Source organism: Cyanistes caeruleus, chromosome 17 (assembly GCF_971803275.1).
Source record: "Cyanistes caeruleus chromosome 17, bCyaCae1.hap1.1, whole genome shotgun sequence".
Lineage (NCBI taxonomy): Eukaryota > Metazoa > Chordata > Aves > Passeriformes > Paridae > Cyanistes > Cyanistes caeruleus.
The window spans coordinates 14152512-14174395 of NC_141717.1; the positions used below are offsets into that span (position 1 = coordinate 14152512).

General features: G+C 51.3%; 1 protein-coding gene across 16 annotated transcripts in view; it reads left to right on the plus strand.

Moving 5' to 3' along the window:
* The window catches only part of MPRIP (myosin phosphatase Rho interacting protein), a 77376-nt gene that overhangs the window by 40704 nt on the left and 14788 nt on the right, over window positions 1–21884 (plus strand). For 9 of the 16 annotated variants that reach the window (XM_086854537.1, XM_086854533.1, XM_086854534.1 and 6 more), the window contains exons 8-16: window positions 3321–3462; window positions 3962–4078; window positions 6228–6284; window positions 7433–7501; window positions 7730–7819; window positions 8249–8358; window positions 12627–13212; window positions 14086–14202; window positions 17171–21037. In XM_086854537.1, coding sequence (XP_086710663.1) covers window positions 3321–3462; window positions 3962–4078; window positions 6228–6284; window positions 7433–7501; window positions 7730–7819; window positions 8249–8358; window positions 12627–13212; window positions 14086–14202; window positions 17171–21037 — 5155 coding nt within the window. Of the gene's footprint in view, window positions 1–3320; window positions 3463–3961; window positions 4079–6227; window positions 6285–7432; window positions 7502–7729; window positions 7820–8248; window positions 8359–9300; window positions 9379–12626; window positions 13213–14085; window positions 14203–17170; window positions 21038–21884 lie in introns of all 16 variants that reach the window. The other 7 variants (XM_023936873.2, XM_023936878.2, XM_086854535.1 and 4 more) reach the window with 3 other exon arrangements.

The following is a 21884-nucleotide window of genomic DNA, read 5'->3' on the forward strand; positions in this document are numbered from 1 at the left end:
CGTGATTTTGGCAGAGCAGCAGAGTGCGAGTTCCCTCTGCTGGCACGTGGCAGGATGGGGCTGTGGCACCCACCAGGATGTCACACTGGGCTGGGGGACAGGGATTGAGGCCAGAGAGGTCGAGCCATCTGCAGTCTCCCCTTTCAGACCCGTCCTTAGGGCAGAAGGGCAGGGGCAGCTCTTTGGAAACCCCATGGATGAATCTCGAGGTGTTGCACACAAAAATCACAGCTGAAAACAGCTGCAGGAACATCCTTAGACAGCAGTCCCCATGTCCCAGAGGGACTCTGCAGCTGCAGGGATGAATCTCTGCACATCTCAGGATGTCTGTTTGACAAACTTGGCTTTTTGTGCACAATTGCAGGGGCACAGCCTGTAAAACCACAGCTTTCCCAGCTGACCCCATGCTCCTCTCACAGTGGCAAGAGTTTACTGTGGTGTCAGCCAGATCTGCTGTAGGAGTGTGGTCAGGGGCTGAGGTGTATTTCTAGCATCAATTAATAGCAGAATTGCCTGAAATTGCTTTAAAGACTTTTCTCACTCAAATTCCTTCTCTGGAGTTTTTTGAGGTGTAAAGCTCTGCTCTGAATTCTGCTTCTCCCTATACAGAGGAGTGCCTGCTCTTCCAAATAAAGGTTTTTTCCTTGTAAAACTATCCTCATCATTCCTGTGGACCTCTTGGGAAATTCTTCTTCCTTTTCCTGACACTTGCTATCTTTCTTGATGCTAAATAATGAATGAATCCAATAAAAACAAAGCCCTTCCTTCCAATCAAAGAAAATCACTTTAATGACAGCTCGTGCTGGTCTTTTGAGCTTTCCTTCCCACTGCACACCCCCTCCACTAACAGCTGAGATCTGCAGCCTGGGTTTAGTGGCCTGGAAAAGATTAACAGCCTGCATGGCCAAGGAATTCCTTGGGATGAGCTTTTGTAGTTGAAAAGCACTAAATGGCACTGCAGCTTTTATATAAATCTTCTTCGTACCTGTCCCAGCCTTGTTTTGTGCACACAGAGCTGCTGTGTGGAGGGAGCAGCTCTATCCAGCACATGGGGAGGGGAGGAGAGCCCTTCCTTCCCCGTCCCTCCAGGATCTCTGGCAGTAATCTCTCTGAAATGTTGATCTAATGGGATAAAAAAAAAGATTCTTTCCTGTAATCCAGATGATATTAACCCTTGGGGCTGTGATTTGGTTGCAGTGATTTATTTTTCTCCTCCCTTTTTCAATGACGAATGACTGGAATGATTTTGATTTTGTTTTGTATGTAGATGCAGATATATAATTTCCTCTTCTGTTCATTCATTTTCCAGCCTTGTTTTCTTCCAGGTCTTGTTGCTCTCCACCTTCTCCTGCTGTGTTGCTGTGTGACGTGTCCACCTTTACTTCGCCTGCTTCGCTACCATCTCATCTCAATCTCAAGCCGTAGAACAACTTGGTGGTGCAGCCCCTTTCATGAGAAATCAACCTGCTTTTGATTTTGTTTATATGTTTTTTTTGGTTGGGTTTTTGTTCTTTTATTTATTTATTTATTTTATTCTCTTGATTTGTTTTTCTTCAGACCTTCACCTAGTAGGGCACAGACAATGTTAATTCGTGGACCTTTTCCTCCCTCCTGAACTGAGACTCAGAGAAGGCTGGGCCAGTATAAAAAGGGTTAAAAAAAATGTGATTCCAAACCAATTCCATGTCTGTCAATGAACACAGAACGTGGATTTATGCTCCACAGCCTGGCCTGTGTCAGGCATCTCATGAGCAGAACATCCCAGCGTAACTGGGAGCTCTGCATGAGTCTGGGATCTGCCCACTCCCAGTTTGCAAACTGGGAGGCACCAGGGGCTGAACTGATGTCCCCTAAAAGCATCAAAGATCTTTAAATTTACAAAGCAACCTCTTCCTCTTTGGTTGTGTCCTGGCAGCCTGGCTCTGAGCAGCAGTGGGAGGCCCCAGCCCCCAGGGCATGGGATGTGCTCAGACTGGTTGTCTCCTTTATAGAATTTGGTGCAAATATTGGTTGAAAACTGAACATCTCATGGTTTTTGAACCCTTAACCTGCTGTTCCTCTTTGTGGGAAGTGTTAAAAATGTTTTTATTTTGGATAACCTATTCTCCCTCATGTGGTTACCATTGTGATTTTTCATGCACATCAGAGGCTCACACAGAGCAAGCAGCCCCAAGTTTAGATGTGGCACATGTGGGTCCAAATTTTGTGTCAAGAAACCACCTGGACAGAGCTTTTTGGGGAGGTTTGAAATTAAACTTTAAGCCTCACAGCTCAGAGCACAGCTGGCATGTGCTGGTGGTGGGTTATTGCTTTATATTCCCAGTTTGTGAGTGAAGACCTGAGGCTGATACTTTCTTCCTGAAGCCCTGGGAATGCAGACTTAGACACGGGCAGATTCTTTGGAAATCGCTCTCCTGTGGGTCAGAGAGCAGCTTCTCATGCTGAAACAGCACTTCTAATTCCACCTGTTTGCTTGTCCTTAAGAGAATCCCTTTTGGGTTTGATCCAGGGTTGGTTCCTTCTCCATCCATTTCTTCGTAGTTCTCCATTCTCAGAGACACAAGTGCCGCGGTGCAATGGGCCACCAAGGCAGTGTCTGAGAGCCCAGGTTGTGCCCCCTGATGTCCAGATTGGGTTTTCAGCCCAGTTAAGAGGAGGGAAAGGCCCCAGGTCCTTCAGGGAGTGTCCTGACATGGTACAAGGTGCTCCTCATCTCCTCACACCCTTTCAGCTGGTGCATGCTGTGAGCCAGAACCGTGGTCTGGGGGCACCTATGGACACCCCTTGCTCTGTGCCATCCTGTGGCTGTTCCCTGTGTGAGGCTGAGTTTTCAGAGGGTTCCTGTTGCAGTGAACACACTGGGGGACCCAGACCCACCCATTACCTCTGCACCCCAACTTGGGCTGATGTATCAGTGCTCTGGGGAGCAAGTGAGAGCCCCAGTGCTAGAGGGTAGAGGCAAAGCTTAAGCCAAAGCTGCTTCATAATTCCTGCTTCCTAAGGGACTGTAAAATTCACAAATAAAAAGTTATTGCTGGTTTTGTGAGGGGTTTCTAGTTACTGAAGAAGATGCTAGGTGCAGAGCTGAATAATGTGAGTTTTTTTCCCACTTTGTGGGTAAAACGATGTCAGATCAGGGTTCTTACTCTGGATTTGGCCACGCTGGAGCTCACAGAGAAACAGGGACCAAAAGCCAGGTGTGCATGAACTCTGGGTCGAGCAATTCTGCGACCTTAAATTTGTGGGGTTGTAGAGCTCCACAGAGTTTCTGCTCTTGTGTTTAAACCATCTCTGGTTTTCCTTTTGTCTCTGTTTTCTAGGAGATCCCAGGTGATTGAGAAATTCGAGGCACTGGACATTGAGAACGCGGAGCACATGGAAACGAACGCGTCGGGAGGCGCTGCCCTTTCCAGCGAGACGCGGCAGGGCAGGAGTGAGAAGAGGGTTTTCCCACGGAAACGGGTAAGATGCTCAGCCAAGTTCTCCTGGAAGATGAAACCTGGAATCCTGCAGCCCAGGATAGAGGGTTTAGCTACAGGTTTTGTCCCTGGATGTGGGTTTGGAGTCACAGGTAGCTCACACAGGAGCCAAACCTCTGTGTGTGCTCAGTCTGTGCAAATTTTCCTGCTCTGCTCCCTTGGCCTGGGTGTAGATCAGAGTGGAAAGCCAGGCTGTCTCTTCTTTCTCCATAATACAAAGGGAAATTTCAGATCTGGCACGGCAGGACACATCAGGATAGGGTGAACTAACAAAAGAAACAAGTTTGAGAGTCCCAGATATGCTTGGATATAATGGGAACAAATTAATGCCTGAAAGGACAAAAAAATGTATTGCCAAGGAAATGACACTTGTTCTGAGCCTGAGATGCCCATTAAATAAAGCAGATTTTTATGCCATGAGCCAAGAGAGCAGGACTCTGTCCTAGTTCCTGCACTGATCTGGGCTAATGCTGTTCACACAGGACTTCACTTGTGAAGGAGCAGCCGTGGGCTCCATCCTGGATGTGTCTGCGTCACCTCTGTCCCCACACCGCCGGGCAAAGTCACTGGACAGAAGGTCCACAGAGTCCTCTATGACGGTGAGCCACCAGGGCCTTGGGGAGAACATGAGAGGCCCTTCCCAGAAGGTCCCACAAAAACTGGACTGTTGGCTGCTTTCCTCACAGCCAGCACATAGGATATGGGATGCATTCAGACTTGGAGTTTTGTGTGCTCAGGTGTGACCAATCCTGGAAGTGTCAGGGGCTCAGTTGGAGAAGGGCCACACCTTTTGCCTGTTGCAGAAATTAAAACTCAAGAGTCTTGTGAGGAGCACATTTCCTTAAAGTACAGCAGCAGCTTGAGAAGCCGACCCTGTTCTGGTTATTTTCCCCTGGAACACCCCTTTTCCTCGATGCTTTGTGTGATGTGTCAGACACTCATGCTGTAGGTCACCCTAGCAGTGCTGGGGTCACCTCAGCTGCTCAGAGCCCCTTTTTGTCCCATGGTGTCCCCCAGCAGAGGCTGCAGCAGGACATTTCCAGCTCAGCACAGGGTCAGTCCAGTTTCTGGACTCAGACCAGCTGCTGTATCATGACTGAGGTATTTTCATAGGATCACAGAATCCCAGAATGGTTTGGGATGGAAGGGACCTTAAAGATCATCTTGTTCCAACTCCCCTGCCAGGGGCAGGGACGCAGACCAGGCTGAGCAAACACATGTCCCAGTTTTCTAATACCATTTCCTTGATGTTTATGCAGTTGGAAGTGGGTGTGAGTGGGATGAAGGCTGCAAGGAAGGGCTGAACCTTCCTCCTGAGCTTTCCTCCCTTTGCATATTTTAGATGCTCACCAGACCTGGAGGCAAACAGTACAGAATAAACACAACGTGCTCTCCTCTCCCTCACCACCCTTCTGTAGGGACAAAATAAATACACTTGCTAATCTCTCAAATAGATTACAGAGCTACTGTAAATACAAGTTGCATTTTTTTGTGGATGGACAGCTTCTATTCAAGGACTTATCAGAAAAATGCAGTAGCTTGGTGTTTCTGGAGCTTTTCCTGAAGACTTGTACAACCACAGGAGTGATTTTTAAATTCCTGGTGGGAATAAGAAGTGCAAGTACATATGAAGTGGCAGTGCACATTATCCAGTGAAGGGAAGAAAGTAATGTGGGTTTAGATTAGATATTAGAAAGAAATTCTTCCCTGTGAGGGTGGGGAAGCTCTGGCACAGGTTTCCCAGAGAAGCTGTGACTGTCTCATCTCTGGAAGTGTTCAAGGCCAGGTTGGATGGGGTTTGGAGCAGCCTGGGGTAGTGGGAGGTGTCCTTGCCCATGGCAGGGGGTGGAACAGGATGATTTTACTCTTCCTTCCAACCCAAAACATTCTATCATTCAGTACTTTACTTTCCCCTGCGTTTTTGTGGAGCAGGACTGGGTTCCCACCACCATGGGCTCGCTCAAATGTGGGATGTGCTGCTCCACAGGTTTGATTGAATAGGCTCCCAGACCCAATTTCCATTGCTACCCTTGCTGTAGCCCTTTTCAGATGCTGCAGCTGGATTTCACACACTGCTGTGCTTTCCTCTTCCACTCTGCAGCACATGGAGCAGCTGGAGGAGCTCAGCCTCGGGGGAGTGAAAGCATTTCCACCACATCCTTCCCTGCACACGGGCAGGCCTGGGAGGAGGGGCTGGCAGCAGTTATCCCACGCTGTCCTGCTTGCTTTTTTCAGGAATTCAGCATCCCCATGCACCCACATCGAAGGAAAAAGCAGGTGTCAATTGGGTGGTGCAGGGCTTGGATTCCCTGAATTTCCAGCCTTGGGAACTCAGCCTGTTTTGAGCCCTGCAGCCTTGCATCAATAGCACATAGCTTTTCTTTCATAATATATAATAGAGGTAAAACTGCCTGAAGTCTTGCTAATTCCTTGTTTATCCTTTCTCTGTAATGCTGGTGTAGCAGTAGGAAATTGCAGGAGAAATGGTAGGAAGAGAACAGCCTGAATAAACTGCAGAGGTCTTCGTTCCTCCTGGGAGCAAACATTTAGCCACCATGCAGTGTAATAATTCAGTTTGTGCTAGATGACTTTTAAAGGGCCCTTCCAACCCAAACTATTCTATGATTCTATGAGTTTTAACTGTTGCTGGTCTCTATTATTGCTCTGCTGGTTTTATCAGCTCACTGCTGTTGCCTTCTGGGTGCAGACAATTCTTCCCTCTCTTGATCCCTCTCTCCTTTCTTCCAGCCTGACCTGCTGAATTTCAAGAAGGGCTGGTTGACAAAGCAATATGAGGATGGGCAGGTGAGTCTGGAGAGAGCTCTGCCCTTCGTGTCAGTGTCTGGTGCTGTGGTCAGTGCTGGTTTCTGGCAGCTCACTCCAACGTGCTGGCTGTGCTGATGGAACCCCAGTGTCCTGGGTAGATCAGTACTGGGCTTCTCTTGAAGTGGAAAGTGCTGGTGCTCTGTCCTGGGGATGTTTCAAAGGTGGATATAATATCATGGGTTTCTAGGGAGCCAGGGCAGCTTGGATGGCAGCACTGGTTTCATGTTCCTGTTCCATATTTATTAGCCTCGTCTCCCTTGTGACCCAGCGCCCTCTTTGGTGTCAGAAATGAGGCTCAGGTAAAGTCTCCTGAGTGCCAGGGAAATGACAATAAATAAATTAATTAATGCCTCTGAGGAAAGCAGCTGGTGCCACTTTCCTGCTGCCAGTTCCCAGGGGGATCCAGGATGCTCTGCTCTGCTGGAGCCTTAGGAGTGGGCATTGGTGCCAAGGCAGCATGGATGGCCCTGGCTGTTCACAAACCACCCCTTCCCTGGATTTCCTTCCCTCAGCTGTCAAGGGAAAATGAGGGCAATTTGCCTGTGGCTGTGGGTGGCCCAGGCTCTGCTGTGTGTACCCCTGGGTCCAAGCACACATCCATAGACAGCCAGAGGGGAATTGGCAGCTGGAGCGAGTGCTTTATTGACTGAAAGCTGCCTTGGGTGAGCCAGTGCTGGAAGCGTTCAGGAGGCAGATTTATGTAGAGCAAGGGCCAGGAATAGACTCCCAGCTCAGTTCCTAGGTACTGCAGATAAAACATGAATGCTTTACTACTTTTTTTTTTTTTGTCCTAAAAGGCTTTAAGTGCAGTTCCTAAAAGCCTCATCTTGCAGTGGAGCTAATGGGGAGGCTGCAGCTGCCCCATGGCTCTCACTGTTTCACTGTCACATGCAGGGTCTGGTACTCTGCAGGGTGGCAGCAAACCATCACTGTCCTTGCACTGCTGCCTGTTTGGGTCTCCCTTTCCCATGGAGGGGCCTTGATGAAGCTGTGTGTGGAGCTGGGAGGGGCAGGCATTGAGATGCCTCCTGCACGGCGTCTCTGCCGGTTGACCTGTGATGAGCAGCCATGAATATGGTGGTGGGGAAGGAGCAGGATTGAAACTGTTCTATTTTTTTGTTTCCCAGTGGAAGAAGCACTGGTTTGTGCTGACTGACCAGAGCCTGAGATACTACCGGGATTCAGTGGCAGAGGAGGTCAGTGTCTTCTGTCAGTGTTCAACCCATTACAGGGCAGTTCCTGGTGTTCCCAAATGGACCCTGGGCAGGTCACTGCCTCCCTCAGTGCCCCCATTCCCAGCTGCCAAAGTCCTGGAGCCCCTTCAGGGCTTTTTGCTTCTCAGGGACCTGCTGTACCTCCCTGTGAGCCCGCCATGCTTTGGGGCTGCAAAGCTTTGTGGCTTACTTTACCTCTTCCCTCTGCAGGCAGCTGACCTGGATGGAGAAATCGATTTATCCACGTGCTACGATGTCACTGAGTACCCAGTTCAGCGGAACTACGGCTTCCAGATCCATGTAAGGAGAATGTGGGGCGGAGGAGGAGTCTAGCTGCAGGACAGCTGATGGGGATGCTTGTCCATGACAAGGGGAACATCTCCCCAAACACCCAAGAGAGACCACTCAGCATCCCCCTGCAGTGCTCCAGAAGAGCTGTGGCCTTGGGTTTGAGAGCAAGTTTTTTGGCTGTTAGAAAAGGAAGGGGGAAAGGGAAGGTTTTGTCACAGCCTTAGGGTCTCACCTCTGGCAGAATCAGCTTGATTGCTGAGAAATGCCAGTTCCCACCAGGAGTGTGCTGGGGGATGGAGGGGCTGGGTTTGACCTCTGTGTGGCCAGCAAGCAGTGCCCCAGCACTGGGGGCTTGGGGATGGGTGCTGGGTGGTCTTGGGGAGTTGGGAAACTGCTGGTGGGTGCAGTCATGTGCTCTGAGCTATTCTCTCTCTGTAGACAAAGGAAGGGGAGTTCACCCTCTCTGCCATGACGTCGGGCATCCGCCGCAACTGGATCCAGACCATCATGAAACACGTTCGCCCCACCACTGCTCCCGATGTAACGAGGTGAGAAGGGGCTGTAGCAGCCCCTGCAGCTCTGTGGTTTGCTGTACAGGAGTAGCTCATCCCTCATCCCTTTTCTTTCCTCTTTCTGAGCCTGTCTGTTCCTGGAAGCTGCAGCTCCTTCTCACACCTCTCTGAGCTTGATTTGGATACACTTTGTGGGGATGCTGATATGCCGAGTAATTCTTATGTGTGCAGATTTCCAAGAGGGTTGAAAATGTGGTTTTAATTTGTGCATAGGAATATGAAATACTGTTTCTATATCAAGGCTCCTCTGGATTCCCACCAGGTATTGTGAAACCACTTGGATTCAGTTGTGCTGGGTTCACCCTTTCCTCTGGCTACTGTTCAGTGTGAGCTGCCCTGCCCCTCTATGGGTCACAGCAGCAGGAGCCCAGGGTTCAGTTTAGAAACTGCTTGGCTCTGATCTATTTTAAACTCCAGCCAGGAAATCGTCTTCCCTCCTCTTCTGATCTTCCAGAAAGCTGCTGCAGCTCATCCCCTTAAGCTGTAGTAATGCTGGTGTCTCTTCCTGCGTCAGTGCCAGAGGAAGGGGACCTGCTGCGTCACAGAGTACCTTCTGTGGGCGCTTCTGGCTGTGTGTACAGGGTGTTTGGCCTCCTCACAGCTGTCTGTGCTGGCCACACTCATACAGGCCACCTCTTACAGGCTGCGTGGACATGGCTGCACCACTAACTCCATCTCCTGTCCTTATTGTAGCTGCAGCCAGCAGATTTTTGCCAGGTTTATCCCTGTGTTGATGGAATGGCTCTTCTCACCCAGTGCTGTTGACCTGGAGATGCTCCAGCCTCTCTTCCCCATCCTGCTTAGCCCTTAGCCACTGTTTTCCCAGCTCTGCCCGAGCTCTGGTGGATCTCACAGTGGTCTCGGGGAAGCCGCCTCTCTCCTCACTCCTGTGTATGTTTGATTTCCATGCAATCCCAGGAAAAACTTCTCTTTGAAACTATCCGTGCTGAAGCCCAGGTTGGAAAACTGTGTTCTCTCCTGTATTAACGTTCTGTGGTTTGTATATCTCGTGATTCACTGCATGCTCCTCCTTTTCTGCACCTCGGATGGGAAGTCCTGCAGTTTCCATTTATTTTTCTTTCTTTTCTTCCCCCCCTCCTTTTTTTTTTTTTTTTTTTCCTTTAAATAAAAGCCAGAGAGAAGGGAAGAAGCAACCTGATCTTGACCCTTGATTTCCCCCCACTGGTATCTTCCGATGTGACTAGATACGAAGATGAAGACCAAGGAAATTTGAGGGGACCTCTCTGCCTTTAAAGAGCCAGATGTATTTATGGTTGCTCACAGGTTACTGCAGCACGATAGCCCTGTGCTCACTGTCTGCACCTGCTCCGAGCCCACACAAAGTGGTTTCACTTGGCTTTCTCTCTGAGAGGGTCCAGGCACAGGTCCTGCCTGGTTGGGCAGGAACTTGTTCTGCAGCACAAACAGATCTTGAACCAGTCCTGAGCTGGGAAAAGCGAATGATGTGTGTGCTTCTGTCGTTTCCCACTGAGCTGGTGTCGGATGGGGTAGAGGCTGGCGAGGGTTAGTCGCGTTGCTGAGGATCCTGTGCTGTGTGTGGAGCGGGGCTGTGTTCACTGGTGCCTGCCTGGCAGCCCTGTGCAGCAGCGTGGGGTATCCCAGCCCATCCCAGCTGGCTTTGGGATGTCATTGCATTCCTCAGCCAGGAAGCAGCGGGTGAAGGGGGCTGCTGGAAGGCTGAAGGACAGACTGCCCAAGGCTCAGCGTGGAGGGGTGCCAGGCACAGTGTGGCCGGGGGCAGGTGGGGTGCTGTGCTCGGTGTGCCGGGAGGGCAGCGGTGCTCACCCACCCCCGGGGATGGTTCCACCCCACACGCCCCTGTAGCCCTTGGCCGTGTCTCATTAACCTGCTGCCGTGGCTCCAGCCAGCCAAACGCTCCTTGTCTTGGTTTCTTGAGCCCTAATGAAGGTTTACATTGCTGCATGTGTCAGCTGCTGGCATGGGGAGCAAATGCTGCACTGCTCCCTGCCCTCAGCAGTGCCCTGCAATCTGCAGAGGCACTAATTACAGTCTGCTAATGATGATGGGGCAGGTAGAAAATACCCCCATGAACCAAGGGGGCTGCTTCAGAACTGGATACATGTTGAGCTCACAGCCCTTGTGAGGCTGGGTTCCCCAGTGCTCCCCAGTTCCCTGCAACCTTTGTGCCCTTGCTGCCACATCGTGCAGCTTGCACCACTTCCACACCCACCCCTATTTAAAAATGCCTTTTTATTTTGACCTATAAATACCACTGGGAGGCAAAGACCACTCCCTTCCTGTGTGATATGAATTAATTTCTCTGTGGTGGAGGAGATGTGAAATGGTTGAGCAGAATTAATAGCCATGGGGCACTTGCAGGAGATGAAATGAGAAAGTTTGGGTCAACCTTCTGAGTGTCTTCACTTCATTCCTAGCAGCTGTCTCTCTGTTCCCTGACCCACATCCCTTGCCCTTAGGAAAGGAGCAGAGGAGAAATGAGCTCGTGAGAGATGTCACCTCTAGAAATGCCAAGATTCTCCCACGTGGGATTTAAAGAGGGAAAATTTCTGTGTCCCAACACCATATGGCAGGCCCCAGGACCCTCATTTCTTTCCTGTCACTCTTCTCCATTTTAAGAGTCAATCTCATTCCTGCTTTACTTCAAAATGCAGCTGTAATGACTAACTGACTCCAGACTGAGAGCCTGGCTTTGGAGTCATGCAGTATCATGGGTGAGGAGCAGTGACATTTCATTGTCGTGCCTTCTGGGTTTATTTTATTCGCTGCAAGTGACAGCACTGGAGAAGGAATTATCTCTGAGCTGGTTTTAGCCTGTAACTGCCAGAGTCTCTCAAAACCCAGCTCTACTGAGTGTGTGGTTTGCTGCTGGATGACAGTGCATCGGAAGATACTAGCCCATGCAGAGCCATCTCTTCTGCTCCATCCTTTGTTTTGGGCATGTGCACATCCTTGAGGTTCTTGGCTGGGGGCTGGGGTGTGTTTCTCAGGTGGGAGAAGCCGTGATGCTGCTGTTGCTGCTGCTGCTGCTGTTCCTGATCACGGCAGTCCCCATGCATGTGGTCCCGTGGGTCAGAGCTTGTAGTGAAGGGCCCAGTGAGCTGCTTTGAGCTCTTGCAGAGAGCTTGTCGAGTCCCTGCTGGAGGCTGGGGATGCTGTGGTTGTGCTGGAAGCACAGAGAGATAGGAGTCAGCCTGGGCAGCAGGACTGTGCCTTGGGAGGCAGCTTATGGAGCTTTGGGTAGCAAAGAGAGTTCAGCAAGTGCCCACTACTCCCTTGGGACAGGCTTCCTCCACAGACTTAGCATACTGCTGTTTTCTGGTTTAATTTTGATCTGCATGTTACAGGGCTGGCATGTCTGTATTTAAAAAGCTAATACTGCATTGTGGATTATAGGTTAGAAATGGTATTGCCTTCCTGTATTAACTTCCCCTGCTTGATGAGTGTCTCCCCTCTCAACCCACCACCCTCTAACTCAGCATTAAAAATAATTCCTTGCTTGAGAAATTGGCATTTTCAGTGATTTCTGTGGTGTGTTGAGTAACGTGCTCTCCTCACTGCACTCACCCCTGCCCATGTCAGGGGGCTGCCCAGTGCCAGGGGGCTGGGTGCCCTGGGGAGGTCCGTGCCTTCAGTGCAGATAGTGGCACAGAGAAGTTATGGACCCATTAATACTTTTCCAAGCTGAAGGGGAACCTCACCCTTGTTTCCCAAGACTCTCAGAACTGCTCTGTGCTTCTCTGCCCCACACCTTTGAAGCCAGCCTGGCTTTGGTGGGATTGGTGGCCTCTTTCCCACAAGCACATGACTGTGGCCGTGCCAGCCAGGGAGTGCATGGAGCCTCACAGCCGGGGGGCTGGAGGAGCTGTTGGAGCCTCTGACAGCGCAGTTTGGGGTCGCTGCCTCAGCCATGGGTTGCTGCTTGGTCATGGTCACTGGCCCCAGTGTGGCTGCTGAGGAGGAACAAGGTTGGGATCAGCCGCTCTCCGGGTGCCAGGGTGTCCCAGGAGCAGCTGGGAACGCTTGCACCAAGGCTTTGCACACCAGCACAGCCTGGGGAAGGGCAGCAACAGCTCCTGCACCCGAGGGCCGAGGGGAGACGGAGGGGCAGGGGGCACCCACGTGGCATTGGCTTGGGCTTCCAGCAGCCCTTTTCCACCCGGCTCTTTGAGGCATGCATGGGAGCGCCTGGCTGTCTCCAGCACCCACTGACACTTTCCTTCACCCTCTCTCTGTCCTCGCAGCTCGCTGCCGGAAGAGAAAAGCAAAACAAGTTCTTCCTTCGAGACCGGTCCAAAGCCGAGCGAGAAGCCGGATGTGGAACAAGCTGAGCTGGACACGGAGCAGAAGCGGAGCCGTGCCCGGGAACGCCGACGAGAAGGACGGTCCAAGACCTTTGACTGGGCTGAATTTCGCCCCATTCAGCAGGCCCTGGTGCAGGAGCGTGCAAACGCTGCAGACTCCTCCAGTAGCGGCTCGGCCGCCTTCCCCAGGGACACCGGAGCCGCCGACGCCGACCCGGGAGAGCTGGAGCGGGAGCGGGCCCGGCGGCGGGAGGAGCGGCGCAAACGCTTCGAGATGATCGATGCCGTGGATGGGGCAGGGTCAGAAGAGGCACTGAGGATGGAGGTGGACAGGATCCTGCCCGTCCCAGCAGACATCAAGCCGCAGAATGTCCACGTGGAGATCGAGCAGCGCTGGCACCAGGTGGAGACCACCCCTCTGCGGGAGGAGAAGCAGATCCCCATCACACCCCTGCACCTCGCCCACACCGAGGAACGGGAAGAGGGGCTGACGAAGCAGCACCTGACCACACTGCTGGAGAAGGAGGTAAAGGGGTGTGTATGGTGCAGGCTGCCTGCCAGAATGGCCACTGAGGCAACTGTAGGGAGGCTGAGATAGGCTAAAAAATAGCCATAAATATTTCTCCTTCATAACAGCAGCTAGTAGGGATGCTATAGGTTCCTTGGGGAGCTGGCATCAGATCTGCATCCATTCCTGTTCAGCCCTGCCAGCTGCAGAAAGGGCTGTTCTTATAGCCTGGTATTTTCTTACCCCTCCCAGCCAACACAGCCTGATTTGTGGTGGTTGTAGCCAGCCTGTCTCTGACAAAATGGGTACAATCAAGGTGTTTCAACCAGACTACAAATTCAAGCTCCTAATCTTCTGTGTCTCAGCAGCTGTAGAGATTTGTGTCTGCAGTTACAAACTGCCTTGAGTTGCAGCACACACCACAAAGCTCACTTTTTGTGGACCCTACATAAAATAGTCTTTAAGATTTTTGGAAAAGAATGGAGGAGGCTCAGCTCACTTGGAAGAGTTCCGTGCCTGGAGTAACAAAGGTTGTTGTGAGTTGGGATTAAGGTGTATTAGTGGGAATGAAAGGGGTAACCTTTTCTTATGGAGTAACCAGGAATATCACTGAGCTGAACTGGGCTAGGATTTGCCAGGGTCGTGCCTGGCATGAGCTGGTACCGTTCATCCTTTGCTGCAGTGAGCTTTACGAATTACACTATTGCATAAATAAGTTCTTTCAGAGGGGAGGGATTTTGAAAAATGAAATCCAGGTCCCAGAGCAGAGCAGAGCAGCAGTGCCATCAAAAGCTCCGTTAATTCTGCTCTGTGTCCCCTCCGAGTCACTTGTTCCTTATGGCTGATCCTCTGCCCACTCCCTGGACCCTGTCTCTGTTCGTGTCCCTCCAGCTGGAGCAGAAGCAGAAGGAGGCCCTGGAGCTCCTGGAGCAGAACCGGCACCTGCAGGATCAGCTGAAAGTGGCTCTGGGCCGGGAGCAGAGCGCCCGGGAGGGCTACGTGTTGCAGGTAGGAGAGCAGGGAGGAGAGGGAGATCCATCTTTCTTCCCTGTGCCCGAGGGATCCCTGGTGGGCTTCCGTCTGCGGTGTTTGTGGGGACATCCTGGGTGACCACCACTGAGCTCCAAGAGATTTGACCTTCTTGCAAACGTGGCTAATTCTGTAGCATTCCCAGAGTCATCTGCTTATGGAAACCTCTGATCTGGGATGGAACAGAAGGCAGCATTACCTGTTAGCATTCCCAAAACAGAGCCAGACAGAACAGGACCTCAGCAAAGTCCACCTCTGATCCATCCTATACTGTGTTTGCCTTTCCAACAGCTGTTTCCCCCTTTCTGTGCCCCAAATACTCCCCTCAGGCAGTGGGGTGCACACAAAGCTTTCCAAGCATCCTATAGCTCACCAGCTACTCCTGGCTGTGGATTTTGTGTTACATGGGCAAACACAGGACACTCAGATGTATCTGAGCACATTCCTTCCAGCCAGAGTGGGATTTTCACTGGGATGACCTGTTGCCTCAGATCACTTTGGTGATTTCTGCTGTCACTAGATTTCTTAGCGAAGCCTAGAAATGAGTTCTGGAGGATCTGGCAAAAGAGACAGGATGGTCTTTGGGGAAACCTTTCCTCCCCTTGTCCATACAAAGCAGGTTTTTCCGAGTGTTTCCTCTGGGAACATCCATGCCTGGAGGAAGTCATGGCACCTACAGGGCAGCTTCTGGCTGCTCTCAGGGGTCCATAGTCTTGTTTTGTGCAGGGGCAGCATTTTGACCTGCTCAAATCTACGTGACCACACTGGCTGTGGGTCAAAGTCAACGTGTGTGGCAGCACGCTGCGCTCCCGTGGCGGCAAATCCAGTGTCGATGCCAAACCTTGCATCCTTATTTCTCACAGGAAAATTTTCCCTGAAGAAGTTGCACAGGCAGTGGAGCCAGCCCAGGGAGGGGGACATCTTGCCTTCCTTGCCCATGAGCTCCCAGGAGGAGTAATTAATTCATTTCTGAAGTCTCCGAGCTGACAGAGCCTGCTTGGAGGAGTTCCATTTTCACTTGGCAGAGCTGGAAGAGTAACTAACTCCCACTTCCCTGGGGCAGAGGTGTCTGACCTCCCTTTGCCTGGAGCCTGGAAAAATCAGGGAATGAGGATAAAAGCTGGATGCTGAATCCACCATCAGATTGAAGTTGGCCGCAGTGCCTCGATACGAGGAGGGGTGGCAGGAGGGGAAGCCCTGCAGAGAGGCTGAGCTGCAGTGAGAAGTGACCCAAACTTGGACCTGGAAGTTGGAGAGGGTTTTTGGAAAGGTTGGAGGCTTTTGCCAGCTCCAGTCTAATTTTTCTGGGGATTTCCCTTGTGTTTACTGGGAGCCAGAGGGATTAAAGTCCTATTGTAGAAGGGAGTAACCCCACCAAACCCTGCTGGGGTGGAGGGAGTGGAGCTGCTGGGTGAATTCTGCAGCCCCAGACTGCAGACAAACATTGCAGCATTTTCCTGGACAAACCCTCTGAATTTCATGTGCCCCACCACCTTCCATCATGCCTGATTCTGGGGAGGTTCCTGCATTGTCCATGAGGAGTGCTGATGGAGAAGCCTGACTGCTGCCAAGCCCTTCCCTCCTGAGCTGCCTGGGAGGCACCAACCCCTCCTTGGCAGCCTGACCAGCCCCACACGGACCCCCAGGCACTGCCTGTTCTGTGAGGCAGTGCTGAGCCATCCCTCCAATGCATGTGCCATGCACCGAAGCCTCTCTGGCCTCGTGTAACCCCTCTCTTGCTCTGAGCTTACTCGGGACGGGACACCCTATCCTTGATCCCTACTGGGAAAAACACCAGGAGCTCCTGCTCCTGGCAGATGGGCTGGAGCCATCCCCCAGCTCTGGCCACGGTGGGTGGGAGGGGGCACGTACTAACCTGTCCTGGGCGGATGTTCTTGCATGTTTTTGGTGTAAAGCATGAAATTTAACTTAACGTAACTGAGTGTCACATCTGTGGGCTTTCCTTAATCAGCAACAAGAGTACAGCAAGGCAGGCCAAATTCCTAAGCTTAACGCTGTGCTTCTCTCGCCTCTTCCTGTCTGTGTATTTTATTTTTTTTTTAAGATACATAATTTCTGTCGCCTTTTGCATGACGCTTTCTGTGAGTTTTCTCTTTGCATGCTCCATTGCTTTGGTTTGAATCTCACAAAGGTTGGTTTCTTTTGTTTTTACATTCTCATCACACCTTTTCCTTCCCTCCATTTGTCGGGCTTTTTATTTTGTCCTTTGTTGGTTTATTTTATTTTGCAGGTAGATAAATTAGATCCTCCCTAGCCCTAAGCTTTAGCATAACAGCATCTCTCTAATGCAATGAGCAGCCACTCAGTCCTGTTTGGCAGGCACAGAAATGACATCGCCACCACGATGGCTGGCCCGTCGCCCTGTGCTTGGGTGGGATGTGATGTCATTTGCTGTCACCTCACTTTCTGTTGTTGCTTTTGGTTGGTAGGACTGTGTTACCTGAACTGTGCACTTTTTGTTTCACAACCAAACAAACAAACTCGCTAAAAAAAAACAACAAACCAGTTCCTTTCTCCTCCACCTTGTTCCATCTCCTCCTCATCCTTGGCATTTTTCTTTTGTCTGTCTGTCTCCGTTTTACTGCCGGTGTTTCTTTTTCATTGTTTTTTTGATTCTGTTTGAGTTTGGGTTTATTTCTTTTTTTTTTTCCATTTAGCCTGTTACTGTACAGCTGTTTTGATGTCGTGGTCAGTGTTTTCTGTTACTGGAAAGCAGTTGTCGCTCATTTAAAAAAAAAAAAAGCAAATAAAAAAAGCTGGTTAAACAAACCAAATTGTGCCAAGAACAAATCATCCCAATTGGAGCAGTGGGTAGCAGCCAAGTCGCTGCGAGGAGCTTTTCCATGGCCTGCCTGGCCAGAGGTGTGACACTCAGAAGGGAGAGCCAAGAGTGTTACTAATCTAGTATTTAATCAATTTTTTTAAGACCGAGGTGGCCGCCTCGCCATCAGGTGCCTGGCAGAGGCTCCACAAAGTCAACCAAGACCTCCAAAGCGAGCTGGAAGCCCAATGCCAGCGTCAAGAGGTGATCAATCAGCAGATTCAGTCGCTGAAGCGCAGCTACGCCGAGGCCAAGGACGTGATCCGGCACCACGAGGCCGAGATTCAGAGCCTGCAGGCGAGGCTCAGTAACGCGGCGGCCGAGCTCGCCATCAAGGAGCAGACCCTGGCCAAGCTCAAGAGCGACCTGAGGAGCGAGAAGGAGAAAGCCAAAGAGCAGCTGGAGGAGTGGCAGCACGGCGAGGCCGCGCTCAGCTCCCAGCTGAAGGCCAGCGAGCAGAAGCTGAAGAGCGCGGAGGCTCTGCTGCTGGAGAAGACCCAGGAGCTGCGGGACCTGGAGATGCAGCAGGCTCTGCAGCGGGACCACCAGAAGGAAGTGCAGCGGCTCCAGGACAGGATCGCAGACCTCAGCGGGCAGCTGAATGCCAGCGAGCAGGCACGGGTCCTCATGGAGGAGAAGCTGCAGAAGAACTATGAGGCTCTGCTGGAGAGCTGCGAGAGGGAGAAGCAGGTTTTGATACGGAGCCTGAAGGAGGTGGAGGACAAGGCCAACGAGTACGAGAACCAGCTGCAGAACAGCGAGCAGCAAATGGAGATTCTGCAGAAGGAGAAGTTGAGCGCCAAGTTCGAAGGCAGCGAGCTCGTCCACCAGCTGGAGGAGCAGCTGGCCATGAAGGAGGCCAGCATCCAAAAACTTGCAGAGCACATCAAGGAGCTGGAAAGAGAGAGGGATCAGATCAAGTGCCGGTTCCAAGAGCTCATGAATCAGGTGGCTGAGTCGGATAATGAAGTTGCGAAGCTACAAGCAAAGTTGAAAATGGAAGAGACCAACTACCACAATCTGGAGCAGTCGTTCGAGGAGGTGTCAGATCAGTTCCGGGGGGTGCAGGAGGTCCTGAAAGAGAAAGAGGAAGAGCTGAGACACGTTAAGGAAATGCACCTGAGAATTGTGGAGAAGAAAGATCAAGATCTCAGTGAGGCTTTGGTTAAAATGGTTGCGTTAGATAGCAGTTTAGAGGAGACTAAAGTAAAGCTAAAGGCCAAGGAGGAGGCTTTAAAGAAATTAGCTAGTGTGGGCACAGGGCCATGTGCTGAGGAGGCAGAAGACCTTGGCCCCAGTCTTGAGGGTGACGAAAGTCATCCATCTCAACTGGGGCAGGCTCTGCAAACTCAGGATGTCCTCCCAGCTCTGAATTATGCACTGAAGGAGGAGGAGGAGGAGGAGGCTCTTGAGACCAGTCAGAGGCAAGTGGAGGAATTTGGCTCCCCATCTAAAGTTGTAGAGCTCCAGGACCAAGAGTTGATTCAGAAAGCCTTATCAAAGCCTGATGTAGGAATCATGGGGGCCAAGAGGCAAAGGATCCGTTTTTCAAGCATCCAGTGTCAAAAATACATCCATCCAGATGGATCAGAGAAAAACTGGACAAGCAGTACATCTTCAGACACAAGCCAGGACAGATCTCTTTCTGAAGAAAGCATGTCCTCAGAGCCAGCTCTGGGTTACCCCTCATCAGGGACGAGCGATTCTGAGACTTATCTCTCCATCATCCATTCCCTGGAAACCAAACTGTACATTACAGAGGAAAAGCTCAAAGATGTGACGATGAAGCTTGAAAGCCAGCACGGCCATAACCAGGAGACGCTCATCGCCCTCCACCATCAGTGGGCCAGCACGGAGTCCCAGCTGCGGGAACAGCTTCAGACCAGCCTGTCCCAAGTCAATGCTTTGATCTCACAGCTGGAGAGTGAGAGGCAGGAAAAGTTGAAGCTGATAGAAAGTCACGTCAGCGAGCTGGGAGGTTTCCAGATGAAAAACAATCAAGCGCTGACTTGCTTAGAGAAGTGCAGGGAGCAGCTAAGATCCTTGCCCAAATCAGACAAGGAAAAAGAGGGTGATTTGTTCCTTGTTACTCTGTCCAGCATGGAAACAACTTTATCAAACGCAATCCAAGCCTTGAGCGGGGCACCAGTCCCATCGGAGTATCAGCAGAGCGAAAGCCTCACCACGGAGAGCCCCGCTCCAGAAGGAGGGGATTTGGGAGAAGAGGAGCACATCCCCAAGGAGCAGCAAGCAGATGTGTTTGACACCGGCCAGCTGAGGTGGCTTTCTGAGAGGGTGGCATTTGAGGCCTCTCTCATCAACCAAATAGCAGAGTCTTTGAAAAATGCAAGTTCTGAGATAGCCCAGCTTCTGAGAGAGATCCAGGGGACGACTGAGGTGGTTTTGTTGGAGCCAGCAAGTGTTTCTCATACAGCCAATGATTTGGCCAGTGTCCTGTCTAAAAAGCTGCTGCTGGAGGGGGAGTTCTGGAGCCAGGTAGAGGAGCTGAGAGCACACTTGAGCACTAGAGAAGGAGAAGCTGAGGGTAAAACAGAAACAAATTCGGGCTTTTCCCCATGTTTTCTCAGTGCTGTAGCAGATGCTACATTGATCAAGGCAGAACTTGGGTTTGTTGCAGAGAAAATGAGAGAATCTTTTCATCAGAGGTTAAAAACAATCGAAGAAGAGCTCCATAATACCAAAACAGCTCTCCAGCAGCACAAATGCATGTTGGAGGAGATCATCAAAGCGTACAGGACTCCTGAGCTTGACAGAGTTATGCACCAGATTTCTGAAGCACTTGAAATACAAAAAGATGCTTCGGAAAGAACCCAAATCTCTTGGGATGGGAGCCGTCTCCAAATGGTGCCGTGCCAGGAATTAGCCAAGGTAGAGGAGACTGGCAGCACACCAGACTGTAGTAGTGAAGCTCTTGTTTCCATTCAGGAAGATCTTGCCCAGCAACTGAAGGACAAATCCAATGTTCTGAAGGAGATATCTGTTGCCTTACTCTCTCTGCCTCCCGAGGAGGCCATGAGAGACTGTCAGAAGCTCCTGAAGATATCCCAGAGTCTTTCCTACCATTCGTGCATGGGAGACCTGGAGCGGTATTCGTCTTTGTTAGTCCACGATGCCATTGTTCAGGCTCAGGTTTGTTACGCGGCTTGCAAAGTCCGGCTGGAGCACGAGAGGGAGATGAAGTCCTACAAGGAGTCCTTGCAGAGCATGGATGTGCTGTGCCAGGAGCGCGTGAAGACGGTGTCTCTCCTGCGGGACGAGTACGAGGAGCTGCTCAGGAAGCAGCAGGGCGAGTACAGCGAGGTGATCGCCGTGCTGGAGAGGGAGAACGCTGACCTCAAGGCAAAGGTATCCCAGCTGGACAACCAGCGGAGGCTCTTGGAGGAGGAAGGGCATGAACACAGCAAGAGCTTGAGCGAGCTGCAGGGGCGCTACGAGGAGGAGATCCGGAACGTGATAGAGCAGCTCAACAGGACAGAGGATGCCCTGAAGGCTGAGAGGATGGACGGGCTCAACCAGCTGGACGCCGTTGTCCGCGACAAGCAGAACATGGAGCGGTGTCACCTGGAGCAGATGCAAACTCTGGAGGAAAAGTTCCAGGCAAAGATCAAGGAGCTGCAGGTCATCCACGGCGAGGAGCTGCAGGCGCTGCAGGAGCACTACAGCCAGAACCTGCAGCGCCTGCAAGAGACCCTCGATGAGTACCAGAGGCAGCACCCAGAGGCGTCCCCCGCGGTGACCCGAGGCGCTGGGGACACCTGGGCAGCCGGTGAGGCTGGTGGCACCGGGCAGGACCCCGGCAGCGACCTGGACTCCATGCACGGCCTGAGGGAACGCATCCAGGAGCTGGAGGCCCAGATGAATGTCATGAGGGATGAGCTGGAGAACAAACATCTGGAGGCGAACGCTTCCACTTTGAGGGAAAAATACCAGAAAGACTTTGAAAACCTAAAGGTCTTGATATGTTTAACACTTTCTGCTTTCTGCTGCTGAGCGTGCGGGAGGGCGCATGCAGTCCTGGGGTCTGTTTGCCGAACCAAGGGCCATCCCCTAAAAGAGCTAGCATGCTGAAACAAGCCCCAAAGTATTAGCCAGGCTTCTGTAAAGCATGATGTTTCCTTTTTACTCCTTGCTGGGGTATTCTAAATGCATTGCTGAGGGCTTGGGAGGGTGGATTTCTGGAGGTGATCTTTGCGTGGAGAAGGGGAGAGAGAGTTTCAAAGTAGCTCAATAACATCACACTCTCCTTCAACACAAAAACCTCAGTGTTTCTCCTTGTACCCAACACAGACATTTTTGTTTGTGACTTCCCTTTAAAAGCATTCCTCAGCTCTGTCTTTCCCAGTCTGATCAAATCTCCAGTCTGTCTCTGCTGCCTTCAAAAATGCAGGATGAAATGGAAACTTGATGCTCTCAAAATGTATGTTCCTAGGGAAAGTAGCTGCAAACAGATGCCAAATTCTGTAGCAAAGCAGAGCTCCTCTGCAGGAGGCTGTGAGGACCATGCTGGTGTTGGACACAGTAATTCTGTATACAACAAAGAGTGCACAGTTACGGAACACCCAGGTGAGGTTCAGAGAAACTCACTGGCAATGAAATGCCACCATTCAAATTGCCCCACCAGTCAGACTGGCTATAAAACTGGTTTGAGATCATCCAGCATCTTAAAACAAATGGGTTTGGTGGTTTGCTTTTCCTAGGAGAGCATTCCCAGTTCGGAAGTGAGTTTAGGGTTGTAGAGGACTGGCAGCACCAAGGGAGGCTGCCGGGTTGAAGGGGAAGCCAAAAGGGCAGTGATGCA